The sequence below is a fragment of the Neolamprologus multifasciatus genome, chromosome 9 (genome assembly GCF_963576455.1).
Source record: "Neolamprologus multifasciatus chromosome 9, fNeoMul1.2, whole genome shotgun sequence".
Lineage (NCBI taxonomy): Eukaryota > Metazoa > Chordata > Actinopteri > Cichliformes > Cichlidae > Neolamprologus > Neolamprologus multifasciatus.
In genome coordinates, this window is record NC_140447.1 from 31383296 (window position 1) to 31408039 (window position 24744).

The 24744-nt window shown below is 41.1% G+C and overlaps 1 protein-coding gene across 4 annotated transcripts in view; it reads right to left on the minus strand.

Annotated features, from left to right (window-relative positions):
• Window positions 1-24744, minus strand: part of LOC146511891 (sodium channel protein type 3 subunit alpha-like) — a 289234-nt gene that overhangs the window by 214293 nt on the left and 50197 nt on the right. For all 4 annotated transcript variants that reach the window (XM_085171634.1, XM_085171632.1, XM_085171635.1 and 1 more), the window contains exons 2-4: window positions 8370-8534; window positions 8088-8231; window positions 5394-5512 (exon numbers count right to left, since the gene is read on the minus strand). In XM_085171634.1, the coding sequence (XP_085027760.1) occupies window positions 5394-5512; window positions 8088-8231; window positions 8370-8492 (386 nt within the window). In that variant the 5' untranslated portion in view covers window positions 8493-8534. The remainder of the gene's footprint in view (window positions 1-5393; window positions 5513-8087; window positions 8232-8369; window positions 8535-24744) is intronic.

Sequence of the window (24744 nt, forward strand, 5' to 3'; positions counted from 1 at the left end):
GAGGTTTTCTTGTTTGTCACATAATTTTGCTCAGCAATGAATCTGTGTTACGGTTCTAGATTGTTTCATTCAGTTCCTTATGTTTCAGTATTCTTCTGTATTATGACTTGTGTTCTGATTCTTTTGTTATGTTGTTTTTAATATTACATCCTATGTTTTAATTTATTCTGGTTTAGGGTTTTGTTCTTAGGTTCTGTGTCTTGTGCCCTCGTGTTTTGTGTAGATTTAGTTTGGTGTCAAGTCTGCGTCCTTGTGAATTGTTTCCTGTTTTATTGTGAAGGTCCGCGTCTTATCTGAGTGTATTCAGTTTTGCTTCCCTTGTCTCGTCTTGTCAATTACTTCCACCTGTGTGTAATCTCCTTGTGTTCTTCTGTGTGTATTTAAGTCGTGTCTACTCTGCTGGTCACTGGTCTGTCAACCTGCTGTCCACCTTCCTGTGCCTTTGCTCACCTTCCTTCGTGTTCGTGTTCATGTTTGCTGTTCTGTAGTTTGTCCCAGTTTAGGTTACCTTTAGTTCCTTTTCACCTTGTGTTTACTCTGCAATAAACTACCTTGGCATCTTTGCAAGTGCCTGTGCTTGGATCATTTATTTCCTCCACGCGGCTCACCCCGTTAGCCGTGACAATCTGAATGTGAAACCTGAATTTGACCTGATGCAGCCGCACTGATGTCACCCGCTATAGTTTCTCAAGTCCTGTTGTGAATGCTGGAGTTTTCTATTACTCATATTTCCCATCACTACGAGAGATGGGCGGGTCTGACTGAGAAATCAAGTGCTCATTGGCTGATCCCAGATAATCCTCTTTCCTGAACCTTAAATAATAAAATGTATAAAAATGGGTTTATTTTTTCCTCCATTATGACCCAAAATGAGCGACTGAGGTGACAAACGGAGCAGTTTACAGAGTTCAAGTCAGGGAAAGGCTTTTGTGTAGACTTTATAGTCTTTCTCCAACTGCAGGCATCGCCCCCTGGTGGCTACTGGAAGAATTCAGTTTGACGCTCCATCTATCTTCCTGCTGAAAGCAGCTGAGCCAGAAGCTGACAGTGACGCTCGTCACATAAATGCCCCCATTTCAGAGTCACTTAGACCTTTTCCTCATGACAGCTTGTAACAAAATCAGGATCAGCTGGGTGTGCTCAGCATTTTTACACACTCCACCGAGCATGAATGGATGGTAACTGCTCAATTACAACAGGCAGAGCACCTGTGTGGAAACACCTGCATTCATGTGTTTTTTTAATTCATTAATTTATTCAGATTTTCCTTTAATTTGTCACATGTGCATATACAATATGTATATTTCACCACTTCTTAATCTTTAAATCCAGACGACACTCAGGCTTGCCTACAGGTGTTAAGAAACCACAACAAGCAAACATATTAAGAGCTCCTGACAGGCTATAAGTCAAAGGTCAAAGGTCGACACTCCTCCAGGAACAAACTCAGAGATTTGGTCAGCAGAGAGATTATAGTCACAATATTTCTGTGTGTGTGTGTCCCTGTAATGCCTGTGTTTTTGTGTGTTTCTGTGTGTGCTTGTGTGCCACCTTGATGAAGGCTGTGCAGTATTTACTGGCCATGTTTACGGCTCACCAGACAGCTCAAGATGATCCTGGCTCAGAAATACGACCGACAGCACGAGCCCTCTGAATCTGTCTCTCTCTCTCTCTCACACACACACACACACACACACACACACACACACACACACACACACACACACACACAGTCAGTTGACATGATCACTTAATATGCTGTCATTACTGTGCGTGTGCCTGGAGACCGTCCAGCTGTGGGGCCCAGTATAAACTCAGCACTGGAGGATGTAAAGAGACGATCACACCGTTAATGTCTCCTACAAATATCTGATGACGATTGGTATGCAGACCTGTAATGTCTTGCATAAACATATTCTGATAAGAGTGATGCTATTTTATGTATTTTTATCAAATAAAAAGTCTTTTTATTTCACATTAATAATTTACATTTGTTTAACTTTTTTCCATAAAACGCTGAACAGTCGCTTTGTTTTTGTTTTTCTGCTTCCATTTTCTTATAATGAGAAAAGAGCTAATCTGTGACATTAAAGAGTTTTGAGCACAGAAATGCAGGAATTGGCCTTTAGCTGAATAAGTCAACGTATTCACTTTATTCATAAAAGGCATCCCCTGACTGTTTACAGCCAGATCTGATTTGTTAAGAATCAGCTGAACACAGACTTTGTGCAGACCGACCCGTTTAGCCCAGGATCATCTTAGCAGTCTGAAACTAGATGTCACTTTTGGACCAGCTAGCTGGCTTGGCTAGTAGGGGTGGGGGGGAAAATCGATACTGTGTAGCATGGTGATATTTTGTTTGCTAATAATGTATGGATACAGGGACAGCAGAAATCGATATTTTGTTACAAAAAAGGTTTTTGTGCTCTGACTTCAGAGCATGTTGATCCTTTTTCTGAGCAAGAATCCTGACATTCCTTCACTGTCCAAATGTGTTTAACTTGTTTTTGGCAGCAATAAACATGACAGTTTACTTATTTTAATTTAAGACATGTTTTATTTTAATTAAGTTTAAACCTTTTTTATTTAATGTAAAATTATATTTTGTTTTAATTTACTTTCAAATTCTTCAGTTGCTGAAGGGGCTGCATAGTTTTCATAAACTGCATAGTTCAGAATAGCTATAATTGTACCAGATGGTTGATTCAGTTAAGTTGGACTAGACTGTAATACAAACCGTTCAGTTTGTCAACAATCAAACTGAAATGAGAGAAAGACTGAGTGTGAGACTTTGATATTAGAGAAAATGAATATTGATAAAGTTTACCTTTATGTACAGAATCTGAATATCGCAAAATATTTTTAAAAAATTGCAATAATATCGTATCGTGAGTTGTATGGTGATTCCCACCTCGATTGGCTAGCAAAAAGCATCTGCTTTTAACTGATATTAATGAGGATGGCAGTTTTTAACTATCCTCGCTGAAAAAAAATCATCTGAACTACCGACAGCAAACACTTGCTTAGTTTAACTTTACACATCTGTGAGTTAAGCTAACAGATATTTTAATCGTACGCAACTTTGATTACAGTGAAATATGGAACATTTCTGAAAGCTATGAGAACCTTAGTGCCTTAATTAACAAGATACGTTTACTAACACAACTGGAATATTCAAATGTGAGCTTTGCTGTCAGGGACGTATCCACACCTGGAACCATGGGGTGGCACAGTCCCCCGCCTACCACACGCAGCAACCTCCGCTCCTTTCAAACATATGATTGGCTGGTGCTGCCCCACCAAATGGTCCCCTACACCAGCGGTCTCCAACCTTTTTTGCGCCACGGACCGGTTTATGCCCAACAATATTTTCATGGACCGGCCTTTAAGGTGTCGCGGATAAATACAACAAAATAAAACTAGTACCGGTACTGAAAAAAAGAAGATTTATTCATAACACACGTGAAAAGACCCAGGAAAACCGAGTAAACGATAAAAACAATAACAAAATAACGCTGAAAACCCTGAAAACTATACATTTCACACCTGAGCCTCAACTCTCACGGCCCAGTACCAAACAACTCACGGACCGGTACCGGTCCGAGGCCCGGGGGTTGGGGACCGCTGCCCTACACCACTACACCAGAGCATGAATAGGACCGTTAGGAATCAAAGTACATTTACTTGAGTATTTTACTGACATATTTTCTAAGAGAGAAAAATCAAGTGAGTAGTACGGTTGTTTCCAGAGGAGCTGCCCTCTTCTGGCCAGAGAGAGGAACTCATCGTACTGTTAAATACGTTTCATGTGTTTCCAGCAGGTTTGCAGAATAATGAGTTTTGATCTGCAGTGAAAGTGTGTTAGCATTAGGTCTGCTATCCTTCAACATAACATAAGCTGAGCAGTTAGCATGCCACCCATCACACAGACTTTGTGTACGTTCACCTGTCAGCACAGAGCTGCACCTTTAAACCTTTATCTCTTCAGTTAACTTACAGCATCATTAATCCGGCTGTGTGCCAGGCCCACATGCATACACGGTATGTACACATAGATTTACAGGATCTTGACTTTTTGTGGTGCCAACCAATCAGCACATTCAACAAACACCAGGAAGCTGTCCCCTGTCTTTTATCTTTAAGGACCTTAGATGTACTGCTGTACAATCAATGCTCACATAACTGCCCGAGCCAATTCTGTAAAAAGCAGGAGCATAATAAATAATTATCATCATCATCAGTGCGACTGGGATTGTTATTGTGATCAGCTCACGCGTTCTCGTACCTCTAAAATACGGAAACAATGACAAATCCTAATACTGCTCAACAACCTGAAATCCAATACTACCAATAAATACTCACATATAACAATTAATCATTAAAATCCTTATCTAATTTATCTATTTGTTTGTTTGTTTAAGAAAAGCAGCAGAGACTAAAACATTACGTTCAAATCTCTTGGAGCCTACATTTCCCATGATGCAACCTTGTCTTAGACCCTCCTGCCCTTTAAACTTGACTTTTAGTTTATATTAATATTTATTTTCCGATAAATTTGAATATTTTCTGATTTTAATTTTAAATATTTTCTGATTTTAATTTGAATATTTTCTGATTTTAATTTTAAATATTTTCTGATTTTAATTTTAAATATTTTCTGATTTTAATTTTAAATATTTTCTGATTTTAATTTGAATATTTTCTGAGTTTAATTTTAAATATTTTCTGATTTTAATTTTAAATATTTTCTGATTTTAACTTGAATATTTTCTGATTTTAATTTGAATATTTTCTGATAAATTTGAATATTTTCTGATTTTAATTTGAATATTTTCTGATTTTAATTTGAATATTTTCTGATTTTAATTTTAAATATTTTCTGATTTTAATTTGAATATTTTCTGATTTTAATTTGAATATTTTCAGATTTTAATTTGAATATTTTCTTATAAATTTGAATATTTTTTGATTTTAATTTGAATATTTTCTGATAAATTTGAATATTTTCTGATTTTAATTTGAATATTTTCTGATAAGAATGAAGCTAAGCTTTTCTAACCCTCTAATCTTGTGAAACTATGTGTGATGCTCTCTTTATACGGGACTGCGTGTTGATGGTTGTGATCAAAATAAAACAGTATCCGAGATATCGCTGCCCCGTCAGTCACAAAGAGACGCAGTGAAGCACAGACGAAGGCAAAACAACAACCACAACGACTGCTTCTGTTGCCGTCAGGGTGGCCTGGCTTCTCTCACACAGCATCCTTCAGCACACACTGAAAGCACTGGAGGCTCCTCTGTAACTGACCCCTGACCCCCACCCGCAGCCATTTCTCTGCACATCATAAGGCAAGTGCAGACAGTAGCAGCAGAGTTTGTGTACTTAAGGATATGAGTGCACGAGGATCTTGATGGCGAGTCTCCGGATAGGGTGGAAGGGGCTGAAGATGTAGAGGGCGGATGTGGCACTGAAACGGAAGATGGCCTTCCCTTTGTTCAGGACTATGAACGTCTGCAGGAGAACCAGACAGAAAAATACATAAATACACAGATTTTATTAATAATGCACTGTGCTGCCAAAAAAGGCTCTAAAGCAGTGAACCAGGGAGCCAAGGCCTCCATTTTTATTCCTTAGAATTAATTTCTAAATAATATGGGTGCTGTGTCTTGGGTTTGTGGTTTTCGGGTGGGTAAACTGTTCATCTCTATGGCTTTAAGATTTTTTCATGTATAATCTTTCTGTAAATAATGAAGTGATGAATCTACTTTAAATTATTTTAGTTCTCTGAAATGTAACAAACCATAAGATCTGATACATGTAGCATTTTCTGTAACAGTAGATTTGCAGTTTAGTTTACATAAATTTTGAGAATAGTATGTAGATTGTTCCTGGCAGGCTCTACTGGAGGCTGGCGCCAGGAGTTAGTCAGTCCCAAAGACTGACTAACTCCTGGACGAGCCACCGTCTGGTTTGGAGATCTGTGGCCAATGCTAACAGTCTTAGCTAGAGAAAAGCATATTGGCTAATTAGTGCTAAATGATGCTACAGCTACATCTACAGAGAGAAAACGGTGGCTCAACTGCAGAAAAACCAAAATAATCAAAGCCATAAACATTTAAGCTAAATGACTTTTAAAGCCTTTAAAGCAACTTTCACCAAGACGCCAATAAAGTGGCAACAGGATGAAGTCAGTCTGCTATCAGTGTGTTTCCAACAGTTTGTGATTGAAGGGGGTTAAGTTGGCAAATATACACGCAATCAGTTTGTGATAAAACCATGTTTAACTGTGAAAAACTGGCAAAAATCACAAAACTGTGCGATGTGTTGTAAAATCTTAAAATATACATACAAAAAACAATTCACATTAGCTGCTCACAACCAGAACTTCAGATCTGAGACAGGTTATTTTCTGAGCCTCCTCCTGAGGGGCTCAGAAAATAACCAGAAGCAACCAATCGAGAACTATTTCAAAGAGATGCATCGCAGATGAGTTCGGTGCAGATTGACTCCGACCGACTGAAACATGTTGGAGTCTGTTAACGGCAGTTATTTCCAAACCTTCGCCAATCTGTCTGAGAGCTTTTCTGCCCCAGAATCAGGAAAAAATTCAATGCAATCACTGAAAAATCACCAACTTTTCCCAATCACAGGGAGGATATCGTCCTAGAGTGTCTGCGCCATCGCAGACTAAAAAATAATAGAAATCCACTCACCAAAACCAAAGCACGGACTTCTGGGATGGTTTGTATCTAGGGATGGGTACCGGTATCCGGTGCCATGATGGCACCGGTTCTGACATAAACGGTAGTAACCAGACCGAAAGGCAGCGCACATTTCAGTGCTTTATTTCTGTGCTTTTTTTCGGTGCTTTTTTTTCCTTAGATGTGATACACTTTAGATTCTAGCCAATCATTTTACGTTTCCGAGGATAGTAGGCGGGTCCAGGTACGTACGTTCTTTTAGAGCAGAGCTACAGATTAAAAACGCCCAAGGCGAAGCGGTCAAAAGTCTGGCTGTACTTCACAGCAAAAGATGCAAACTCAGCAGCTGCAACAAGTGCTTTAAGCTGATACTGTGATACTGTCGAAGGAGGTAACACCTCAAATCTGATGAAACACCTGGCGACGCATAGCGTTTTTTTTAAAGCCGAGAAATGCGCCGTATTTGATAGCTTGCTGCGAGACCTCACACAGAGCACATCTACTGCGGGTGTGGTGCCTGTTATCGGACCCGGAGTTAGCAACATCCCCCAAAAACCCGAAGAGGAGAGTCCTGGCCCCTAGCCCTGCCAGTGTAGCAGAAATGATGAGGATGATGATGCAGCAGCAGCCGTTCTTCTCTGCGTGAGTAGCTTAATGTTGTTCGTGTGTAATTTACGTTGAGTAGGCTAACCACGTTATTACATTAATGCATGTAAGGTGAACTAGCAAACACCATCATAGCTACATGCGGCTGTCTTCTTGTTTGATGGCAGATACTCCCTTCACCCTGGACAAAAAGGCTAAAATGACCAAAGAAAAAGTGGGAAACAGTTAAACATGAGAGGTTTTTGGACAAAGTTTGTGTTTTTTCCATTGTTTAAGCTGCTTCCAGCCAAGAGTGATACCATATATGCCCTATAGCTGCAGAAAAGGCTAACATTGTTATCTTTTTACAAAAAAACAGCTGAACATGAGAGGTTTTTGGACCAATTTTGTGTTCTTCATTCTTTAAGCACCGGTTTGAGCACCGTTTAAGCACCGGCACCGTTTCAAAAGTACCGGTTTGGCACCGGTATCGGATAAAACCTAAACGATACCCATCCCTATTTGTATCTCACATCAACCCACGATATTAATCAGATAACTTATCAAATATAACAAAAAAAAATTAAATAAAAAATGTCTTCCACCTGCTTTCCTGTGGAATCGGGTTAGTCAGTTTTGACTAAATATTTTTGGTTACATGAAGTCTGAAGTCAGCTGATTTGTCCTATTTACATGGTTAAGTCTCCACAATATTACCATGTAAACAGATTTGTGAGCAATCCAGGACACACACACACACACACACACACACACGCACACACTTTCTCTGGGTGACCTACCCTCTTGTCTTTGAAGTAGTATGGGTCGATGTCTTCCAGAGGAACGCCCACCAGATGAGATGGGATGTCAGCGAAGATGCGTGGCAGCTGTTTTCCTGCCTCCAGATCGGGCCGGGGCCGGGGGAGCTCCACGTCGCCCAGGTCCTGACGCACACACAGACACACAAACCACATCTGAAATATCTCACATCTGTCTGCTTATGACGGCTCACTTCTTTATTTCCACGTTTACCCTCCAGCATCTTGTTGTGCTTGTGTGAGTGTGTGTTTGTTTTGACGCACCTCCTGGTAGTGTTTGTTGCGTCGGGCCTCCTCCTGGGCGATGCGCTGCTCGATGGCCGCCAGGGAGTCCGGCGTGAAGCGCTGAAAGCTCTCTGGTCCCATTGGAAACACACAGCCAGCCATCTTCTCATCCTGATCCTGCTGCTGACTGGCCCAGTATACCAGCTGCACACACACACACACACACACACACACACACACACACACACACACACACACACACAGGGGACAGAGGTTAGCTATGAAAAATGACTTCCTACTTTAAACTTCCAGTGTGAACATAGTAATCTAATCTAATCCCACAACCTGCTGAATCAAACAGAACACACTTCAACACACTGTCACCAAAACCCAGCGGAGCTGCTGCAGGAAACTCGTTCATCAAGTCACAGGAGAAAGAAATGCAAAGCTTTGTAGCAGTTCAGTAAATCAAAATATAAATCGATCCAGTTGTGCTGGATACGATTATGTTTAAACGTAACAAAATTTAAACCAGTGCATGTTTGCAAACATCAAACATATAGAGATGACACACGAAGTATTTCAGATATTTCTGACACATTTCATTGTTGAGTCGTCTCCAAAGTTTACAGAAGCTTTAATGGTTTTAATAATTATAAGCAGCATGGCAGCTTCAACTTTACAGCAGGATTATTATGATGATTGTTATTTGAAATTAAACCAGAATATGAAATCTGTAGATTGAAAAGTAAATCACGAGCCCAAATCAAAATCTGCTGACGTCTCACATATAGTCAGAAAAAAAACAGCTGACTGACCACCAGAAAATCATCCTCCTGTTGTGTTATGAGTCATAATGTTTCCCAATATTAACCCTTTAAGACCGACCATAGAACCAAGTCCGCCAGAGCTTATATTATATGTTTACATGCTGTGGAGCCATTTTTGGGAGCATTTCAAGTTGCTATACATCAATACAACCATTACAGCCCAAATTTTAATAATATGTCTGCATTAAGTGCATAGTAATTACATAAATTGCAAAAAAGTGCAATAAACAACAAAAAAATTGAAAATCGTTTTTGTTTTTTTAACATATATTTCTAGTTAGAGAAATTTAAGAGGCTTATCCCTCAAAACTGTAAATACAAAAAAGTTGCACAAAATAGTTTCCCACCACAGGAAATTTATTTTGAGTGTCTTCATAGTTTTATTTTTGAAATGCACCAATTTTTATATACTGCAGGAAAAACTAAAATAAATATTATAATGCAAATTTGCAAAAAAGCAGCATATGCATCAAAATAAACTATTTCCAGCAGTGCAATATGAGTCCTAAGCATCCCAGAAACCACACAGAAAGTCATAAAGTCAAACATAACTTTTAAAAACACCAGTATAGGCTCATGAGGCCCGGATGGTAAAAAACTACATTTCCGTGAAAATGACGTCACTTCCGGTTTCGGGCAGGTCATGGAGGACATGCGATAGTTCACACTGATGGACGTAGGAAGTGTTATGAACAGCTGATCGGATCGGCAAAGCGTGTTTCTGGAATATTATGTTTTTGTTGCTGCAAGTGCTTTTTATGCAGTTTTTGCAAAGTTATATGTGGAAGGAAACTGTGACCGAGGACAAGCTGATGGCATAAGATGTAAGTACAACTCCTCCGGTTTCATATGCAAAAAGAATTATTGCGCTAGCTCACGTGGTTGCAGAGCTACCGGGATTTAAAAATAGTTGCGCAAAACAGAGCGTGCTGCTCCGACCGGCTTTAAAGGGTTAACGACTATGAATCTCACAGCAGCCGTTAGTAAAGAAGTCACTGAGCATGCTCAACATCCAGCTGACTGTGTTTGCACTGTGGGATTAATCACTTTAGTTCTGACATCATTTTATTTTCACATCTGTCCATTTCAGCTTCCTCTTAAAAAAATCATCGATGACATTTGCAAAGCATAAACTTGCCGAGCACATTACAGTTAAGGACTACAACGCTGTAACTTCCATATTTTATGTTAACAGAGCTGCGAAATGCGTCGGTGCTGATGCAGAGACTTTAGTAAAGAAGTCAAATAGAAGCGGCCTCCCTCTTTAGGTCAAAACTGATGATAGGAAACACTCGTTGAGTATATTTTGAATCCTCGAGTCATGAGCTGACGAGCGTTTGATTTGAGTGCCAGGAGTGTCCGTGGGCATCGGGACTGAGCTGTGATTGAACGGCCTCGTCGCTCGCGGGATGATTACGTCCTCTGAGACGGTGTTCTGCCACTCAGGACAACCCCAGCTTCACCTCGCTCATCATTCGGCGGCCGCTCGGGCCCTTTGAAAGGGCGGCAATCAGCCTGAAAAACTCTCCACGATCGACTCCAACCTGATGAAGCTCAATCACACCTGCCCCCCCTCCCACTCTGCTTGACACCTCTGTGATGTCAACAGCTGCACGAGGTGTTTTACAAATAACCAGATGACACTACTGTATGGAACACCGAGTCAACAGGATTTTGATCCGTTTTACATATTTAGTCCAGGTAAGACAATCACACTGCTCATTTTTCCCTTTCTACATGATGGTGGCCTGTTTCCATGAAGATACAATCCCAGTTTGGGATGGAAGAACCGGACTGGTCTCCACAGAGCGCCAACCTCAGCTCTATCGAACACGCCATGGCTGAACAAAGGCACCAGACCTCATTAACAGGCTGCAAGGAGGCGAATCCTCGATGAAGAAGAAAGAAAGCCAGAGTCCAATCCCCTCCCCATCAATCAAATCAATCAAATCCTTTATTGATCCCTGATGGAGCCATTCACGCCAAGCAAGGACAGCAGCACATTAAACAATTAACTCACAGACGAAGCTGATTTACACTGAAGGCCTTCAGATTGAGAAGCAGCAGAGACGTTATTTCATTCCTTCATCACTGCAGAGAAGAAGCCGCGCGTGTTTTACAGTAATATGTAAAATAATTAAAGCTAAATATTATTACGCGGTCAACGAAGGAGGAGGCATAAATATAGATAAGTATCCTCCTTTCTGATCCAGAGGAGTCTGCAGGTCTGCCGACCTCTACTTGTTATTGGTCACAGGGGAAAGGACCCAAACAACGGACACAGGAAGCCAGAGCCAGGTTTTAATCTCTATTACAATCCTGCCTGTTAATGATTAATGAAAACAAGATAATCAGGACTGCTCCATGTAGCTACCACTCAGGTCTTATTGCACACGTCTGCACCCACACACAGCTGCCCTTTCCAAGGGACGCGCCACAAGCCTCGGCCTATCTCCCAGACAAACTCCAGCATTTATGATCATGCTTTCTGCCATAACTGAGCTCCCCTGTAGGAGGAAAACACATTAAAACAGAGAAAAGAAACATCAGATTTAGACTGAAGAAAGTCGGTGAGGCAAAAAAAAGGGGAAAGAGGGAAAAACAAAGAAGACGAGGTCCTTGAAATGGACATAAAGTAGGACTGAATGATGAAAAATGTGTAACAGGAATATATAACTGGGGCTTTTAAAAGAGTCTGTTCAGGCAATAGCATCCATGTGATTGGTGAAACGAAATCTTTGGGTTTCTCGTTTCGCCCTTCATCCACCTCACCAACTTATTTACTACTTTTTTTCCAGCCATGCACCCATTAAAAGTATGTTTAATCAAACAGATCAAATTCATCTTGTTTATAGTTTAGTTGTAAGCTGAAAAAAGTGCAGTGAAGTCTGTGAGTCCACCAGGCCTGCAGGGACTGATGTGCAGGTTGGAGAGGACTGTTCTGCAAGAAGGTCACTGTGGTGCAATATTGGAAGGAAGCTAAAGACAAAACACACTCGCACATGCATAGAAAGCATGCTATTTGTGTGGTGTTTTGTTTCCATGTATAGAGTCTGATAATTATGGGAAGTTGAGATAATGAAGTGCAGACCAACAATAGTCTCGTTAAACTCAGAAACGGGGCAATCGAGTATAGGGTTACACTGAAGGAGAGAAAGAGAGAGACTGACTATAGGATTACACTGAGAGTTTCAAGAGAGTGTGTAACAGGTCTGTGTGTGTGTGTGTGTGTGTGTGTGTGTGTGTGTGTGTGTGTGTGAGTGTGTGTGTGTGAGTGAGTGTGTGTGTGTGTCCAGACCATCTGCCTTGGATCCTAATTGAATGATTAGACAGCCCTCGTTTTTCAACCCTTCATGCATTTATTCTTCACAGCTCCCAAATCTGATTTCTGAAGAGTGTGTGTGTGTGTGTGTGTGTGTGTACGTGCATTCACGTGTGTGTGTCCACATCAAAGGAAGATCTAGCTCTGTTTTCCATTCTTATCAAAAGCTGTCATCCACTCAGTCTCTCTCACACACACTCGTGCCCCAACTACAGCAGATCCCGATGAGCTGCTTGGTCCTGGTTTCCATTTGACTCCATCACTTGGTCACGTACACGTTTATTGGTATCATAAGATTTGTTGGCCCTCCCAGCTGAAACAATAAAATTCCCCAAGTTGAGTTAGGAAAGATCAGCGACACTGAAAGATGGCAAAAAGGCTGGAAAAGCAAATCAATCTTAAGTTTTTCTTCTCAAACAGAAAGAGAAGAAAACCAGGAATCATCACAAAAAAGGACCCAAAGTTGTCTCATGTTCATGGAGGCGACTCCTTCTTATTCGTCACAGTCAGCAGGAATTTGTAAGAAATCTGTTTGTGTAAGAAGTAACTTTGTGTCTGCAGGAGCCTTGTTGCACAGACAAAGCAGGGACACGCTACAATGGAAACCCAAACCAGCTTTTTCTAAACCTAACACTCATATTCATTGTCCTTGAATGTTGACAGGAAAACAGTTAGAGGAATACTGTTGACTGGACCACAGGAATCGGCAGCCAGTAACTCCATGAAGAACCTTAACCCACACAAGCCACTACCTTAAATACATACAAACAGCTTCAGTGTCCACCATCCATAAACCCTCAGCTAAAGCAATGTGGGACAAGCAAATCAGTGTCTTTGTTTACAGGGCTTAACCTTCAAGCCTGCCCTAACCTAAAGCTCTGCAGTAATACAAGTCGACCAGACCAACGTGGCGAAGAGCAAGTCGATCTCAGTCCTGGTCATTAGCTCACAGTAGTGACCAGTGTTGGTCAAGTTACTTGAAAAAAGTAATCAGTAACTAATTACTGATTACTTCCCCAAAGAAGTAATCCCGTTACTTTACTGATTACTTATTTTCAAAAGTAATTAATTACTTAGTTACTTAGTTACTTTTTAAAAACACGATTTACAACCTGAATAGGTGATAAAGTGATAGATCTTTCAGCCCAATTCTACTTTTTCTACATAATCATCATACAAAATGTAATCAAATGGAAAAGTCTCTTTTTAAAACTTGTTTTATTAGTTTAATCTTTTAACTTTATGCATCAAACAAAAATGTAATTATCTGCAACATTCTCTGACTGGAAGAAATTAGTTTAACATTTAAACCTATTTTCTGCACATTCCAGCACATAAAATAAAATATTTTGTGTGTTTACACTCAGTCTTTCAAATAGATGCAAGTAAAACACAGCAGAAAATAAATAAAGTCAAAGACTAGCAGTCCTGTTGCTCTATTTTCACCTGTAAAGCAGGAGTGGGGTAGGCGGAGGTTTACCCTGGTGCAGGTGTGCAGCGGTCAGTGGAAGAATCCGCGAGTTTCTCTGTGAGTTTCCCATTACGTCGTAGCTACTCGGTGCTTGTTTGGAAGTTTAGGGTTTTTTTCTCTGTAAAAAGAAGTTTTCTTCCCACGCACAACGGACACTAATGTTTTTGTCACTTTTTATGGAATCAAACTCAAAGTAAGGTCAGTACTTCCACGCTTTAAACGCTGCACGCTCATACTCTCTCTGCACTCGATATATGATCCATTGTTGATCTGCACACAGCTGTTGTCACGAACGTCGCACTCGCTTACGTCACTGTCATGAGACACTCTCGCAAAAAATCACGGTTTTAGTAACGCAGTAACGCAGCGTTCCTACGGGAAAGTAACGGTAATCTAATTACCGTTTTGCAATAGTAATCCCTTACTTTACTCGTTACTTGAAAAAAGTAATCAGATTACAGTAACGCGTTACTGCCCATCTCTGGTAGTGACCGAGAAACGAGAATGTGATTCGGCTGTAGTGGAGCTAATTCATGCCAAAAAGGCCCTGATGATTGTGTCCACACATCTATCCTGGCAACTTTCTCTTGGAGGAAGGAAGTCCTGTTGTAGACCAAGAGTTTCATGGAGGGATCAGCTGACTGCTGAGTGTATCATGTTGAAATCAGGATGAATTATAAAACACATCTTGGGAAGAAAAGATTTGAATGGTATAATTAACTTGCTACCTCTACAGCCTAATTCCAGATCAGCCATAAAAGATGGATGGATGTTACTTTAGCTCCTCGCTCTTTGACCAGCAGGCTGTGGGGGCTTATTTATTTTATTTAGAAGAAATAGCTGCTCTAGACTGAGCAGTTAGAGAAGGATGACCGCTGAGTTCTTGGTTCACTATACATTGACCTCAATATTTAAAATTCTGGCCATGTTTGATGTGAGCATCCACTACTGGAACAGAACATATATACACATTAAATAAGGTAAATGCTGCCAGGGCCAGATTAAATGTCTACAGTCTGAATCGTGTAAAAACACGGTGCATGCCTACAATCTTGCTGCGTTCAGCCTGTAATCTTATCTCGGACACCTCACTGTCAGCTCCTAATTTTAACCACGTTGTGAATGAAAGCTGTCAGACGCATGTGTTTTATGAATGATTCATAACTCTAAATTACATCAAAGAGGCCTAAAATGTTCCGCTCCCTGACTCACACAGCTTTCTGAGGACCTTTTAAGACCACAAGATTGTTTCCAGCAACCTTCTGACAAACTCCTACCTTTATTGTACCTAATTTATAATCAGAGGAACATTCAGCTCTGAAATTACCAGCCAGGGGAACCATTACAACCCAGTGACTGGTCAAACTTGACTTTTTAGTAATGGTGCCGTCTGACATTTAAATGCATTATTATGTTCTTTACTCTTTGATTTCTATTTTGTCGTCTCATATTTCAGCACCCTGTTACCATTGTCTTTTGTTTAACAACTTCCTGTTTGACTTCTTCACAGTCTTGGACCTGCCTATACCCTTTCCCTTCTGTCTGTTTTCCTTTACTACCTCCTCCCATGTCCACGTTCTGGAAAAAGATGCAGGGTGCACGGGCACGAGACACAGATGAGCCAACACAGTAAAAGTCCTACGAGCTGATCTTCTGATCTTTCGAGGCTTCTGGCCATTTTTCCAGGCACTTCTCTCAAAGAATGCTCTAATTGGCATCACCTGAAAATATTTCTTCAGAGTCAGACAGAGTCATATATTTAATGTTACCCTTCTTTCAGACACTAATCAGCCTCCATACTGCTTCCAGCAGCTTCAGGCTAAACCACAATGAACTGCTACAAACTTCAAATGGCTGAACAGATGATTACAGATCCGTTGCTCTGCAGAGCTTCAACTGTGTTTCGTGCTTTTAATTATGTTTCCTGCTCATTGTGTCTTTGCATTGTTGTTTACTACTAATTCTTTTGCAGCTCCTCACTACAGACCTTTAGGTTTCAGGAAATGCTGAACCAACTAGTGCTTAATGCCGATACTGCATGCTGCAATCCCCTTAATAAGTGATGACGTGTCGGCCGCGTGTTGGATGAGGCTCTCGTCCTGTTAGCACGCTGCAGTGCGGACCTTAACCTTAAGATCGGGACTGTTTCGTAGCAAGAAATCGTGCACTAATCTCGTCTTATGGTTGGATAATCTCTGACGTTATTTTGGCTTCAATTTGGTTGGTTTTCAGTATTTTACATCATGGAACCTGATAGCACATTATCTGTCAACCAGTCTGACTTTACCACTGACTATACTGCTATTTGGAGGGTTGGTAAAGTCTTTCAGTCTCCTGAGTTCTGCATGTTTGAGTGTTTTTTAGGAATTATCAGTCAGAATATGGAACATCATCTTTAGATTGAGACTAGCTATCTGACCACCTTCGTAAATACTCTTTTTCATGGATGCCTTGATGTTAAACTTTATTGCAATCATGATTTTTTTTTTAACCCTTTAAGACCTACCATAGAACCAAGTCCGCCAGAGCTTATATTATATTTTTACATGCTGTGGAGCCATTTTTGGGAGCATTTCAAGTTGCTATACATCAATACAACCATTAAAGCCCAGATTTTAATAATATCCATGCATTAAGTGCATAGTGATTACATAAATTGCAAAAAAGTACAATAAACTACAAAAATATTGAAAATCGTTTTTGTTTTTTTAACATATATTTCTAGTTAGAGAAATTTAAGAGGCTTATCCCTCAAAACTGTAAATACAAAAAAGTTGCACAAAATAGTTTCCCACCACAGGAAATTTATTTTGAGTGTCTTCATAGTTTTATTTTTGAAATACACCAATTTTTATACACTGCAGGAAAAACGAAAATAAATATTATAATGCAAATTTGCAAAAAAGCAGCATATGCATCAAAATAAACTATTTCCAGCAGTGCAATATGAGTCCTAAGCATCCCAGAAACCACACAGAAAGTCATGACGTCACTTCCGGTTTTGGGCAGGTCATGGCGGACATGCGCTAGTTCACGCTGACGTTTATTCTAACGTAGGAAGTGTTATGAACAGCTGATCGGGTCGGCAAAGCGTGTTTCTGGAATATTATGTTTTTGTTGCTGCAAGTGCTTTTTGGAAGAAAACTGTGACCGAGGACAAGCTGATGGCATAAGATGTAAGTACAACTCCTCCGGTTTCATATGCAAAAAAAATGATTGCGCTAGCTCACGTGGTTGCAGAGCTACCGGGATTTAAAAGTAGTTACGCAAAACGGAGCGTGCCCGCTCCGACCGGTTTTAAAGGGTTAACTGTCAGTGGTGCCACAGAGTTTTGTTGCTTTTGGAAAAGAAAGGAGCATTTGGATCTAGAAATGTGATTCACTTACGAGGTGAATAACGCAACAAAGATTGCTTTTCTTATGCTAATGATAATTAACATATTTCCTGCTGGGGACAGCTGGGCTGTGTTGGTGGGTTTCCTCCAACAATTAAAAGTCATCCTCCTCTGCAAAGTCAGTAAGTCTAGAAAATTGCTAAATATATGTGCATATAGAACATGAAAATAAGAAAAATGCTTCCCTTTAAAGTCAGTTTTTGTATCCTTATTTTAAGTTGCAGTATTATCACCAGACATTTAAACCTCTGTGAGCCAAAAACCAAAAGGGTGCAAACTTGGAGAGTACAACCACAGCAGCAAGCTGTTTCACCTCTGAAGCTAGACTGAGGTCTGCACATTAGCATTCGGCTGCCTTGCTCAAGAACAATCTGAGGCTTTAATTCTGCACAACATGAAACAACAGCAGGGTTTGTTTTTTACGACAGACACCAAAAGTGAAGATGTTATGAAACAGGAAGACTGGATGAATTTCTGGGTCACCACGCCAACACAGACAACCAAACAAGCGTCGCCCTCAGGAAGGACACACACACACACACACACACACACACACACGCACACGCATGTAAATATGCACGAGGAAAGTCACATTCAGGCACAAACATGCAAACAAGCTTCACAACTTTTACATTAGGGCTGAAACATTGGTTAATAAACCTGCAGCTACAAAACACCTCCAGTTCATTTCCTACATATTCATCAATCAGACCGTTATAAATAATTATAAATGCAAAGCAGAGGCTTTATGAACAATCTTAAACTGGAAAGTCGCTTTATTTGAGTAGATCCTTTTCTGAAACCATCAACGCCATTAACTACATTTATGCTAGTAGATTCAGATCAGATAGGTTGCTGTTAGTCAACTTTGATGTCCTTGAACTCTCTGTATCTCCTTTTTGTTTCAAAAATAATATTTCAGATAAATAATCCAAACCCTAGCAGCTGCCTGATCACGTCTTGAGTCTGTGGTGAAGACCTGGGGATGAGCATGGTGGCACATTCTCAGGGTAAATCACTGAAAATAGTGACTGAAAGGATGTCAGTGGTGCTGTAAAATAATTCAAAATAAACAATGAAACTATTATTACACACAGCAAATAATCAATGAAGAAGAAACTGAATGAAGAAACTCAAAAAGTGAGCTTCAGATGATCCAACACCATTACATTTAAAATCCTTCCTGCTGAACGAGCGGTTTATTCAACCAGCTTATTAAGTGGTTCAGCTGGTTGGAGTTCTTTCCTGTTAAAAGGGAGTTCGTCCTCCACACTGTCGCCAAGTTCATACTGCAGAGAATCATTTGATTTTAAGGGTTCTCTTTAATATTGGAGAGGCTGAAACAGCAGCATAGTGTCACGACCCTGCGTCTTATGACCCAGTGTTTTGAGTTTTAGTTTATTTTGATGTTTATAGTATTTGGTTAAGCTCGTTCGTTTTTCTACTTCTTTGTTATTAGAGTCCCCTTGTGTCTTCCAACCCCTGTTAAGCCTCCCTTGCCCTTCATGTGTTTCATGTCTGCGTCTCATTATGTTTCCTGTTTTATTTTGAAGGGGTCCTGTGTTCCTATGTTCAATGTTTTTAGTTTTACTCTCCCCTTGTGACGTCGTTATGTTCAAGTGTTCAGCTGTTTCCCCGTGTGCTCGCACTTCCCTCATTAGCCTCCTGTGTGTATTTAGTCCGTGTGTAATGAGGAGCTTAAAAATGACACATGCATGAAGAAAATGACATCTGTCCAGCTGTGGCCTGTTCACTGACGGACATCAGACGAGTAAATAAAGTGGAGAACCCTTAGAGTTAAGTTCCCTTACAGGAAAATAATTAGCAGTGTAGTGTATGTGTATGTGGAGGGCCCAGGGTTAAAGGGACGACCTTTAACAACCAGAGATGGGCAGTAACGTGTTACTTGTAACGCATTACTGTAATCCGATTACTTTTTTCAAGTAACGAGTAAAGTAAGGGATTACTATTGCAAAAACAGTAATTAGATTACCGTTACTTTCCCGTAGGAACGCTGCGTTACTGCGTTACTAAAACCGTGATTTTTTTGCGAGAGTGTCTCATGACAGTGACGTAAGCGAGTGCGACGTTCGTGACAACAGCTGTGTGCAGATCAACAATGGATCATATATCGAGTGCAGAGAGAGTATGAGCGTGCAGCGTTTAAAGCGTGGAAGTACTGACCTTACTTTGAGTTTGATTCCATAAAAAGTGACAAAAACATTAGTGTCCGTTGTGCGTGGGAAGAAAACTTCTTTTTACAGCGAAAAAAAACCCCTAAACTTCCAAACAAGCACCGAGTAGCTACGACGTAATGGGAAACTCACAGAGAAACTCGCGGATTCTTCCACTGACCGCTGCACACCTGCACCAGGGTAACCCTCCGCCTACCCCACTCCTGCTTTACAGGTGAAAATAGAGCAACAGGACCGCTAGTCTTTGACTTTATTTATTTTCTGCTGTGTTTTACTTGCATCTATTTGAAAGACTGAGTGTAAACACACAAAAAATATTATTTTATGTGCTGGAATGTGCAGAAAATAGGTTTAAATGTTAAACTAATTTCTTCCAGTCAGAGAATGTTGCAGATAATAAAATTTTTGCTTGATGCATAAAGTTAAAAGATTAAAACTAATAAAACAAGTTTTAAAAAGAGACTTTTCCATTTGATTATATTTTGTATGATGATTATGTAGAAAAAGTAGAATTGGGCTGAAAGATCTATCGCTTTATCACCTATTCAGGTTGTAAATCGTGTTTTTAAAAAGTAACTAAGTAACTAAGTAACTAATTACTTTTGAAAATAAGTAATCAGTAAAGTAATGGGATTACTTCTTGGGGGAAGTAATCAGTAATTAGTTACTGATTACTTTTTTCAAGTAACTTGACCAACACTGTTAACAACACAGTCATAGCTCCACTGTTACTGTGGAACAAAGCAATAATAATGAACAACGATTAAAAATGTCGTGTACTGATGATGATGATGATATTCTTTACTTCATTCAAGAATATTTAAGTCGACTTGCTTGATTTTATTTCAGTAATGGTCACTAGTCTCATCTCCAAAGTGAGTTTTTAAAGGTTATTTTTACAAACTACTGCAGGACACTGTTTTGTTTTTTTTATCTACTGTTTACAGACGCCCCCTAAACACGTCACACACAGTTTTAGCAGCGAATGTGAGCTCTTTAAACCGCGGCCCTGCAGACGTCATCCAAACGGCACGGCTGAAGTCGTTTGTGACAGGAAACCAAAGACAATGAATAAATAAAGCAAAGTAAAAACATGTTGACCTGTCGTGTTAAGAAGCAGTTTTCAAATTTCTTTCATCCAGCTCCAAAACTCAAACACAGGACAAGAAACCAACAAGATCAAAGAAAATGTTCTGCACGGTAAAGCTCAATTTTTCATAAAAAGGTGAGGGACCCATCAGTCACACCTGCTGCATGAAGACACACACCTGTGCTGCTCTATGACATCACACACGTCTGTTAAAGACACAGCGATGTGCAGAGTCGGCTGAAAACAACAGAACGCTCCTTTAGGGAGTTTCTCCTCCTTATTTCCATTTTTCAGGCATTCATCAGCCCTGCCTGTGTGTGTGTGCGTGTGCGTGTGCGTGTGTGTGTGTGTGTGTGTGTGTGTGTAGAATGGCCGCACGCTTGGTTTGCTCTTTTCTCCTTCGAGCGTTTCTTCCAACCTCTGGCGAGCTACAAACTCTGCGTGTCTGTGCAGCGTCGCCACATCCTGTCTGAAGCCTGTTTGTGGAATAAGGTCGAACTAAAACACCAAAACAAAAAAACGTCTGATCTTTACAGAAACATAAATTAAATCCTCAGACTGAGATGTTATTGTAGCCGGAGACGTGCTCATTTCGAGGGGTGCACTCCTGCCGGAGTACGGAGGCTCGTTAGTGACAAAACCACACAGACTCCTGCGCTGTGAACAAACAGCGGATGGAGATTATGAAGCATTCATGGACAGATTATTTAGGGTGAAGGCTGAGTTTAGACTGCAAGTGTGCGTCTGGATTCGGGCTCACCGTCGTGTCGGGGCTGCTTATTCTCAGCTCTGTCAGTTTATAAACATTGCATGCAAACTCCAACTGGGAGCAGCCGAGCAAACTCTGCAGGAATTCCCCTGGAAGTGAGGTTTCATCTTCTGCTAACTAACATGAAGCTACTCCAGTGCAGAGCTTCACCTTGTCCGGACGCTCCGTCGCTTGTGCAGAAACGGGCTAAAGTACTAAAGTCTGTAAGTGTTTCTTAAGTGTTTTCAAACTGGAGCTGTTTGTACAACATCACTGTTAATGTTAGAATAATTTATTATGATGTTATCACCACATTCCAGGATTTATGGAGGAAAAAGACGAAATGATCCCGGCCTCCTGGATGTCACATCAGACAACAACACTCTCCAACCTTTGCAGAGTTTGGCAGAGATCCTGGTCCCAGCTGATGTTCTGTCCCAAACACTTAACGGGTTTCCTCTCACAGGGAAGCACGTCTTGCTTGATCTTCAGTGAGATGGATAGCGAGGACCAGAGCGTTCTCATCCTCCAGAACGTTGTTGGTGTCTTCTGTTGTAGCCCTCCACACTGTTTCTCCTTTTCTTTCCAGCCCATACCTCCACCAGCTCCCTACTCTCACTTCAGATCACAGTGTCGTCTGCAAACGAGTCCATAAGAGTCCATATAGACTCCTGCCTGACCTCATCTGTCAGCCTGTCCATCACTGCAGACAAGAAGAGGCTCAGAGCAGATCCCTGATGTAATCCCGCCTCCAACCGCACACCTCACCACAGCCTCGCTGTCCTCACACGTCCTGCACCACCCTCACATACTTCTCTCATACTGCAGGGATGACTTACTGTCATTTTTAACAAGAACCTGAATGTATGCCAAAATATTTTAGTATTTTTAGAAGAAGAACATAAAAAGATCAAGTCATTTGTGCTTCTACGTTTAATGGTATAAATGCCTTCATCAGTTTACACCATTAATCACGTTTCTGTGATGTTTGATTGGCAGGAATCCTGCTTTAAACACACCTAAACAGCCACAGTGCTGATGTTGTGTTTCTAATTCATAAAAAAGGGACAAAGTTAAAATAACTCAGGACAAATGGACACTGGTTGAATTTGTATCACTTCAGGATGCTTCTCCGGGTCTTCCCTTGCAGGTTTTTGACTCTTTTTTCTATTTTTGTCTTAACACACCCTCCATACAGCCCAGACGAGGCTGAAGGAGAGCAGCTCAGAGCGCGTGTGGCAGCACTCAGGACCAATCCCATCAGCTCTGTTGGCTCGGCTCTGAAAGCAGAGCGTCCTGTCACAGCTCGGTGATGGAGAGCGAAAACTCCCACAGAAAAACCTCTGCTGAGAGGACGCCGCCGTCCAGGAGCAGCAGCAGTGAATATGCAGCACCTTCAATTCAATTAGCCTGAGAGGAGGAAACGCATTTTGTCACCGTGCCGCTGCTGCGATCGCAGCGGAGCTGCTGCCCGGCACAGGGAATGATTCACTGACGTCGGGCAGAACGCCAAGCTGGCAGAGGACCACTGGGACCGTTTGGGGTGGGTGGTAAAGATGAGGGGGGTGACCCTGACATGTGGCCGCTTCCGTGTGTCGTGTCAGAGCTGCGTGTTGGATGACAGTCCCTCACACCTCTACACACACTTAAAATCCACCTTCCACAAAGCTGCAGTGTTCGCACTTCAGACGTCGCCATCATAGCATAAACTGTGCTTTGGATTTTGCGCCCTTTCATATTTTCATATTCCTGTCTCCTGAAAATTACATTCATGCAGGACCTTTCTTAATGAATTAAGTGCTACATTTATGTATCACATATCACACTGCTGGCCATTGTGATGTTGGCTTGTGTCCTAGGGACTCAGTTGCTACGTGCTTTGGCTCATAAAGTACAATGTGGAGCCTCTGCAGACTTTTCTGTATTAAAGAAGGAAGGAAACAAATCTCAAAGCGCTGCAACAGACAGGAGGAGCTAAACGATGGATGTAAAAACAGTAAAAACTGATGTAAACAATATTATGTGCTTAAAGAAAAATAATTTCTCAGATTGTCTCACATTCAACTAAAAATAAAGCAGTCAAAACTTGTTCTCGAGCAGTAAAATACTGAATCCGAGCTAAACTGTGAGTCTGCAAAGAACAACAAATGTGCTCAGTCTTTCCACAGCGACCCCTGAATGCAACACCGTCGGCCTGCAAATGGATGATTATATAAACTCCACTTCCTCCAGTTTCTGATCCGGAGAGCTGTGATCGTGTCTTTTTAAAAAACAGGGCTCTGCTCTCTCTTCTATTCTCTTCTATCAGACAGTTTGGCCCTAAATTGGCTTCCTGCGTCCCGCCCGTCAGAGGGAGTTGGATCAGTCTGCTGCTGAAGGTGCTTTTCTGTTTCTCGGTGGGGTTGACTGATTGTCCCTGACTGCCAGTAGTTGGTTCATTGTGCTTTGTTGTTGCTTGGGCTGCAGACAGTCCTGGCCCTCGCCTCCACACTGAGCCAACCTGACTCATTAGTTTAGCAAGTCCTCCGGCCTCGCCGGCTCGGACGCCGATGACTTCATCGTAGAAGCTGTGCGCTGGCCGGCGCAGAGCTCTCGACGTGTTAGCGTCAAGTCCGTCCTGCTGTTTGTTACCTGTCGCTCTTCACGGTCGTCTGCAGTGTTCACACAGGGAGCTTAATCCTTTCAGAATCAAAGCTAAACTGTTTCAAACCCGCGACTCAAACATTACAAAATGTGCACCAGAACCATCTTCATCCTTCCTTTCTCCCTCTCCTCCATCACTGCTGCCTCTGCCACGATAACTGCTTATTTGTCCTCCCTTCTTACCTTCATTCCTTTTTCCTCATCTTACCGCTTCCTTTTTTCCTTTTCCCTCTATCTTTCCATCATCCTGTCTCCTACCTTCCTTTTTCCCTTTTAATCCTTCCTCCTTCATCTGTCCTTGTTTTTCTCTTTTTGTATCCTCTTCCATTCCTTAAACATTTTCATCTATCAACCTTAAACTCTCATTCTTCCCCTTTTTCTTCCTTCCATCCATACTTTCTCTTTCCATAACCTTCTATCGTTACTTCCCTTCTTTCCTCTCCTCTCCTACCCTCCCTTGTGTTTTCTAATTTGTTTCTTCCTTTTATCCATCCATTCATTATTTAGCTTTTCTTTCTGTTTCTCTTTCCCTTTCTTATTCTTCTTTCCTTTGTTGGCTCATTTTTCTTCTTCTTATTTCTTCTTCTTATTTATTCCTCCCTGCAGGGATTACTGTTAAAATTGAGTTACTGACCCATTGCTGTGTCAATAAAAGCGCAAAAACTAAGAGTGCGTCTGCTGTCTTAATTTAAGATGAAGTTCCTTATTTTTAGTAGCTTTT